This window comes from Embiotoca jacksoni, unplaced genomic scaffold, assembly GCF_022577435.1.
Source record: "Embiotoca jacksoni isolate LCO1_2020_lvr unplaced genomic scaffold, fEmbJac1.0.p SCAF_61, whole genome shotgun sequence".
NCBI classification, from domain to species: Eukaryota; Metazoa; Chordata; class Actinopteri; family Embiotocidae; genus Embiotoca; species Embiotoca jacksoni.
In genome coordinates this window covers 366813-375256 of record NW_027185416.1, presented here as the reverse complement: position 1 = coordinate 375256, position 8444 = coordinate 366813, and the positions used below count along the sequence as shown (strand labels likewise).

The 8444-nt window shown below is 41.7% G+C and overlaps 1 protein-coding gene across 1 annotated transcript in view; it reads left to right on the top strand.

Moving 5' to 3' along the window:
* Nucleotides 1-1262: 1262 nt before the first annotated feature.
* b3gat2 (beta-1,3-glucuronyltransferase 2 (glucuronosyltransferase S)) overlaps nucleotides 1263-8444 on the top strand; it is a 51830-nt gene continuing 44648 nt past the window's right edge. The window contains exon 1 of the mRNA XM_069174803.1: nucleotides 1263-2331. Coding sequence (XP_069030904.1) covers nucleotides 1798-2331 — 534 coding nt within the window. The 5' untranslated portion in view covers nucleotides 1263-1797. The remainder of the gene's footprint in view (nucleotides 2332-8444) is intronic.

Below are 8444 nucleotides of genomic sequence, written 5' to 3'. Positions count from 1 at the left end.
TTAGTTTAAAATCCACTTCATCCTGCCCTGGACTTATGTTGTGCTTCGTACCCTCTGGACCCTCTTCGTCTGTGCCTCCAGCCGGCTTCTGAAAGATCCAGTAAATACAAAAAGTGGTAAATAATTAAAAAAGACAGGTGGTTATAGGTCAGTGCAAAGTACGGGGCCATAACTGACAATTATTTCTCTCATTATAATCATGTGGTGTCACAGATGGTGATCACAGTTTTCTGGGTGACATATTGCTTGTTTTGTTTACACCCCCATCCAAGACTCAAAATTATTCCGTTTACTGCCAAAGAGAAATGAAAATCAGTGAATCATCAAAATGTATCGGCTGGAGGTATCAACGCATCTGTGGAGCTCTGGGGAAGTTTGTTGTTGGGCCCCTAATCACCCTCACAGGACAAAGCAGGTGCATTACTTCACTGGAGAGCTGACAGTTGGCTCATCGACTGACAGAAAATGAATTTGCGTTCATTTTGACAACAGATTAGAAATGTTTTAAAGCAAGAAAGATAAACATGTTCTGGTATCAGCTTTTTTAAATGTGGATATTTGTTTCTTTTAATTCTATGACGAAATTTAAGGAGTTTTAAAACCTTTATTTGAACTTCAGGGAACAGTAATTTCCACTTTCCAATATTTTTTGATACAACCAATCACCTCCTACAGAACATAATTTAGATGTATTGATAATGAAAATAATTGTTGCTTGCAGCCTGAGGCTACTTATGGAATGGTGATGAGAATGAGGAGCATATTTGCATCAGCCATAGGTCTATTTCTGATAGGAAGATTTCCCTAGTAATCACCATAGGGACCCCTGGAAGTCCCCTAAGGACTGCTGGATTTACATGTGCGGGTCCTCCTATCAAATCTTCCTATTCTTGCTTAATAATTTATTCTTGACAAACGCAGCCTGACAACACAGACTATTTTCTCTCTTCCTCTCTCCCCGGGTGTCTCTGTCTCTCTATCAGCTGGGTTAATTCTCAGCGGACACTAATGCGCACAACAAGGCCTCTCGCTCTCTCTCTCTCTCTCTCTCTCTCTCTCTCTCTCTCTAGCTCCTCTCTCTCTCCTCTCTTTCTCATCTCTCTCTCTCTCTCTCTCTCTCTCTCTCTCTCTCTCTCTCTCTCTCTCTCTCTCTCTCTCCTCTCTTTCTCATCTCTCTCTCTCTCTCTCTCTCTCTCTCTCTCTCTCTCTCTCTCTTCTCTCTCCTCTCTGTGTGTCTCTCTCCCTCCCCAGGTTCTCTCCTCTATCCCGTCTCCCCTCCTCTGCTCTGCACCTGCTCCTCCCCTCCTGCCTTATTATCCTCAGACTCAGAGCAGCGCTCCGTCCTCGCCAAGTGATGCTCCGCGGCGGCGCACATCGGTGGGTTCTCACCGCCCGCTGCAGGGAGGACCGCTCCGGCTTGTTTTTCTCCCCTGAAAAACACGCACCGAAGGGCGACTGAACATGGGAATCTAACGGGGCTGGAGAGAGAGTGAGGTGGAGGAGGGCAGAGCGAAAAAGAAGCACACAAGTCCCATCCGAGAGAAGAGATAGGGAGGAGGAGGAGGGGGACGCCGGGGAAACGGTCCCGCCGGGACGGAGGGACGCAGCGGATGGTTTTGTGCGCTACATAGTTTGGAATGGACTCAACATGCTGGTTTTGGTTGTTTGGCCGTAGAGAAGAAGATCCCAGGATTTAAAGGAAGAGGTTGCTGGAGTTGCGGTCAGTCGCTCGGTGCCTCTATTTGTGATGGAGTGAGTGGAAGAGAGGGCGCACAGCAGCCGAACTTCAGACTCACCATGAAATCAGTGTTTTTCAGCCGCTTCTTCATCCTGCTGCCCTGGGTCCTGATTGTCATCATCATGATCGATATCGACAGTAAAAGGACGATCCGGGTTCCTGCAGCCGGTCGGACGGCCAGGGCGCAGCGGACCGCCCGAACCGGCGCTCCGGGGTTAGGTGGCACCCACAACCAGTCCGCCCTGCCGGTTATCTACGCCATCACTCCGACCTACACTCGTCCGGTGCAGAAAGCGGAGCTGACCCGGCTGGCCCACGCCTTCCGCCAGGTGCCCCGCTTCCACTGGATCGTAGTGGAGGACTCGACGGTGCGCACAGAGCTGGTGGCGCGCTTCCTGGGCCGGTGCGGCGTGCCGTACACGCACCTGCATGTGTTCACTCCCCGCAGGTTCAAGCGCGCCGGGATGCCACGCGCCACCGAACAGAGGAATGGGGCTCTCGCGTGGCTCCGGCAGCACCGGAGCAAGCGGGACGCCGGGGTGGTTTTCTTCGCGGATGACGACAACACGTACAGCTTGGAGCTGTTTGAAGAGGTAACATTCGTCCACAGTGCATCATTTTCTGTCCTCGTCACAAGAGCATCACGGGTGTGGAGTGGGTTTGGGAAGGTGGGGCACTTACAGCATCAGAAGAATACTTACATTTTTTTTTTTTTTTAATTAAAATTTAAAAAAAAAAATTAAAAAATTAAAAAAAAAAAAATATATATATATTTATTTTTATTTTATTTTTTTACAACATGTATACTTTAATAATGCAGCTTAATTAATATGAAAAATACATTAATTATGCCATATTTTATCTCGGCCATAAGATGACATACCTACCACAAATATTGAATAGGCTACCTCCTACTGCTGGGGCTACTCATATGTTAAAGGACTTTTGTGCGCAAACAACATCCATCCAATTCCCTTTGGCCTATGATCTCTGCTTGTGAATATATTCTTTAAAACATGACGAAAAATGTGACAGAAATTAAAAATGCAAGTAAAAGTAGGAAATAAAAAAATAAAAACGCTCTGTTACAAAGAAACACATCTAAATTATCTATCGCAGCAAGATGTACCAAAAGTGACGCTGTGTATCTTGTGAGAGAGAAAACAGAATACATATGTAATAAACCACACCCTTCCTCAGGTCATCACAGCTTCATTTGCTCTGGTATGACTAGCAGGCTACTGTAAATTATGTTGGCCTATGTTTGTAAAGTTTAATGTTGAATTATGGCTTAGTTAAGAGACTCTGTGCCTCTTTATCTTTGCTGCTTACATTTTTACCTTGTGTTTTACTTTCCAACAAATTGTCACCTGTGACCACAGTGGCTCTTTCATGAAAGGTTACATAGGGTTGGTTTAAAGCATCAGAAGTTCTCAGCATGCCGATCACTGCTTCCGCCTGTATTCACACTATTAGCAGCATCAAGACCAAAATCCTGACTGTCTTTGTGCTGTGCTGTAGCCATTATGCTGCACAAAGAAGTCAGTGTTAGACATTCCCCCAGTGGGCTTATTTAAGAAACAAGTCAAACATTGAAAATGGTCAGATTCTCCAAGTTGATGGGATCCCACTGGAACCGTGCTTAAAAACCTCAGAGAGGCTCAGACCCCACTGATAGGGAGGTTGGTAAAGCTGCACTTGGTATTAAAGGAGTCTGTTCACAGAGTGAGAGTTGACTGAATGGTAAAAAAGACCCCAAAAAAATAGTCGGAGACAAAGAAGAAGTAATGAGTGACAGAAAGAGAGATGAGCGGGCTGGATGGAGGCGGTGCTGCTGCTCCGACTGTTTTGGTGCTGCCTGGTTGGCAAATCTTTTTCTTATCAGCAGCGTTTCTGTCCGTTTTTTCACTGATCCACTCACCAGCACTGAATTAATAGGCGAGATTTTGTGTGATTATGTTGTTTGATCCAGGTCGCTGTACCATGGGGGGAGATTGTGAGGCGCCGACGGTGAAGCTGCTTGTTTTAAACTGAATGAAATGATAGACTTTTATCGTTATATATTATGTTTTGATCATTTCATACTCTTCAATTCATATCTAGATGTAAGACCGTCTGAGTCAGCATTTAGACGGTCTTCTAATACATAAAACCATATTGACTTGCTGTAAGCTGCAAATCACATTAGATGATGTGCCAGTATCAACCTCATATATTGGTAAACTGATACCTCCATATACATCCACTCAGCGTCTGAGAGTGTGTTAATATGTTTCATGTTTATGTCAATGTGCTCTATATGTGGTTTTTATAGCAGCCAGTGCTTGTTTATGTGAAGGCCTCACTGTCTTCCTTCAATACATCGTGCTCTTAACTTGCCGATGATGAAAAGAGATCCGATCGCAGAAGCAACAAAACATTCCTCGCACTCTCATCAATGCTCAAACCAGTCTGGAAGAATGCCTCTGATTGCTGATTGCTCCTGAGTCTGATTACTGCCATTCAATGAGCCCAAAATGTGAAGCTGCTTTAGTTTGAGATAACATCACACTTCTCATTCAGAATGCTCCACAGTTTGATGCACATTAGCTGAGAACTGAACTGAAAAAAAAAAAAAAAAAAAAAATCCATTTTAATATAGTCGATGTTTGTTTGTGTTGCTTTTGAAAGCGAGGTTGAGCAAATAGCATGCAGTTTGTTTAATTATTGGAGCTCTGCAGCTTCATCATTTCGTCATCCACTGATCAGACAATTATTTTACAAATCAACATTTTGATTCAAAAAGTGTCACAAAACAGCAAACAATGCCCGATACGATTTCCCACAGCTCCTGGTTCAGGTTTTGAATTGAATGTTCTGTGACCGTCACTCCAAAACTCAACAATAAGTTAATTTACAGTATTATGTTGTTAAAAAAAACTGTGAATTGTCACATTTGAGAATCCAGAAGAAGATTATGTTTTGCAATTTTGCTCAATAAACTACTTTCTCAAAATTAATTGATTGTAAAAACAGTGGCAGAATAATTTTCTTTGGTTTGGAATATATCAGCCAGTTAAACTCTACAGGGTTTAACACCAAAGAGGACAAACTAGAACTGCAACCACGTGTAGCGATTATTATTTATGAGAATCATTCTGAAATGACAGTTAATGATAAGTACATGTAACAATGAGGTAACAGGCTTTATGCTAAGCTAACATGCTCACAGTGTCGATGCTAACATGCTGCTGTTTCTTAACTAGAAATCTGCATCTTATTGGCATTAGCAAAGTCATTATTTACAGACTTCGATGAAAAATAGTGGTCTTGCCAACTTTCAAATCTTAATAAGACTGGAATGATAGAAAGTTCTGATAAATTCGACACTAATGTGGAAAACCAAACTGGAAAAGCAGACACAGTGAAACAGTTTAATGTCATCAAACTCACTTATATTGGTGTTATATTGTTAATGGATTATATTATATTCCTCACACAACCAACTCTACAATCATCCACCCATGCTGATGATATAAAGTCGTGATCCGTTCCTTGTATGCATGCAGCCGTAATCCGGTCGCAAACGACTCATGAATCCAATCAATCAAAACGCAGCACAGTTAATTCTCCACTTTAGCCCAGACTAAAGAAATCCTGCTTTAATTAAGTACATGTTGGCTTTAGAAGGATTTCCCTGAATGCAACATGTCGGTAAAAAACCCTGAACCCAGACGACTAAAGCTTTTCCTTCTCTCACACACAGATGATCGAAGATGATCACAGGCATACAAGTGCATTGAAATGCTTTTTTTTTCTGGGCCCAAAGTGTGCTTTAAGGTAGAACGTTTTCATATTCAAAATAAATTAATTCAAATACAAGATATGTACAAACGTGACACGATCCGTTAGATATGAACAGGGACATGCAGCGATGCTTTGCACAGGGTGTTGACTCTGTTTGATTCGGTGACTGTGGCTCAGTGTAAAGAGCATCTGTTTGATTTGTTGATAGCACAGTGTCTTCTCTTCGTCCTCCTTCCTATTTCATTTCGCAGCTCCTCTGTGCAGGTAATGGCCTGTCATAGAGAGATAATAGGCTGTCATATGGCAGTAATAACCTGCAGAAACTGTCTGCCAGCTTTAGACTGATGACAGGCACTGTGCTTATAGTGGATACCAACTTCACATGAGAAACCCTGATATCATTTCAGGAGGAATAATAATGGTGGTAACGTTTAAGCAACTAAACTATGATTTTACAACTATCCTGGTAATAACATCTTTTAAAGTAATTCATTGTGTTTAATATACTGTGCCTGCAACGGTTTTGTAAAACTACATATTAAAGAATGAGTTTGGGTTTCCTCAAGCCTAATTTTATCCAGTATTGTAATATTGAACATGAAGCAGTACCATCATAGAGAGACTACTGACAACCCACATCCTCATTTGATTTCCTCTGCACGATGCAGTTCTATCAGTCCATACTAAAAGTGAGGGTCCTGATCAGTCATTAGAGATGATTGATGCAGACATAACATAATCACCATCTGTGCCATGTGGTGATTTAAAAAATATGGATGACCAACAGTACTGCAGGTCATGTGTTTTGGCACCATTCACTGTAGTTGTATTTACACATTTACTATTCTAAATATGTCAAAATACAGTTCAGAAATGCACAGGTTGGGGCTCTACGTGTAATTTAATTATCGCAATGCAATGATCAAAACCCATTACCTCTAGTTTTTTATTGGATAATCACATAGCAGAATGTTTTTGAAGGTTTTGATGGTTAAATGGTTGTTGGGTTAAATTGTTGAGCCACAAAGATTAGTGACATCTACCAGTATGGCTGTGCTCACACACTTTTCTGCCTCGTTAACTAGCATTTCTGGTACGCAGCTACTGCACAACTATTCATGAGGTACCGGAGATTTGTCATTTTTAAACTCATTGTAAGTGAATTTAAAAGTTAACTGGATATCTTACAATGTCCAGTTATGTGAGCAGAGGTTGTGCTTCAGGGTCTGTAATTCCATAAAATCCGATAAGGATAAATTAGACCAAAATAATGTTCCTGTATTTGACAGCTGCAGTGGAGATAGAGAAAGGAGAGAGAAGGTATACATGCATTCAGCAGTTTTATAGTTCAATCACTTGCATACATTATCCTGCCAGACCATTAAATTATGAATCACTAACTTTTCCGTGCTTCATGGGGGAAAACGACTGTAATGGAGACATGGGGAATATCATGTAATATCGACTGATATAGTGATTGATTTATTCGTCCAGCTACTCAAATCCAATGAACACACTGACCAGTAACCTTTCATGCCATGTGACTGATGTACTGTGTTATCCTTACAATACATTTTGTAATGTAGACAATTAGAATGAGCACTTAGATTATTTTAATATCCTCCACAGTTTAAATGTACTGCTGTTATCTTTCCATTTCTTTCTTTAAATATTAAAATCTCAAAGCTTGCACTGGAGCTACACTTGAACAGTAAATATTTCCATTCTGTTTCTCTGCTCATTAACCCTCATTCATATAATGTATAGTTAGATATGAGCACAGCAAGGACTCATAACTGGTAGCTTTTGGGTAAATATGTTGATTAAACCCTGACCATTTTTTAAAGTTTGACCATTTTTTTCTTCCTTAGCTGCCGTAGAGCAAAAAGCCCGGCTTTTCTGACCTGCAGCTGCCCAATTAACAAATGAGGTACTCCAGCTGGAGAAAAATCAGCCTCCTTCTGGGTTGTTGATTACATGAAAGTGTAACTGCCCGAGCTGTTCGGCTCGAGGAGCGCGCTACCAACTTCCACAGAGTAATGAGTGAAAGGTGTTACAACCACCCTTCGTTTGTCCCCGGTATGAAAAAAAGATTGGTACGTTGCAAATGTTTAACAGGCCTCTGCTCGCTCCCCTTCTCTCTCCGGCAGCAGAGCGAGAGCAGGAAGTCAGGTGGAAAAGCATTTAGCTTAAAGACAAAAAAGAAAGGGTGTGTTCTTCGTTTCCGCACATTAGTCAGGTCTCAGTTTGGCATGCTTTATTATGCACACGACTCGTTCCGGCCGAGTCGCCTCCAGGCAGTCGATGGAGTGTCAGAAAATGCAAGACTGCTTATTTAATGCCCCCCAAGCAATTACGCTTTGATTAGCCCTGAACACACACTGTTTCCTGTGTGCTCCTTGAAGGGATTTTTCCCTCTGCAGTCAGAGTGCAGCCATCACAGGAACTCTCTCACTTTTATTCTGCATGACTAGTCAGCATGATATTCATGTAGTTTACCTCATGTAGATTTTCACCTTTACATTGGACCTATTTTTTCATTCTTCGAAGATGTATTTTTGTGAGGACAGACAAGGTTGTTAAACTGCACTCAAACCATCATTGGACACTGAAACTCAGTTTATGTCTGAAAATATATATATTATAGAATAATGGATTAAAAATGTCTTTGAATTTTTACTTTGCCTTTCATGTCATGAAAGAGTAGTACTATGTGTATACATGGCACTCACCATGTTAATATCGGAGCTGTGGTATTGCATTGACTTTCCTAAAAAAGGACGAGGTAGGAAACAGACGCAGCCGGAGGATCAGTCAGGATTTAACCCCGTAAACCCAAAGCTTTCTTGTTTTAACTCTGCCTGAAAAACCTCCCCAAATTTAGTCAGTAACACAACTGTGAGGACAAAACGACCAACCT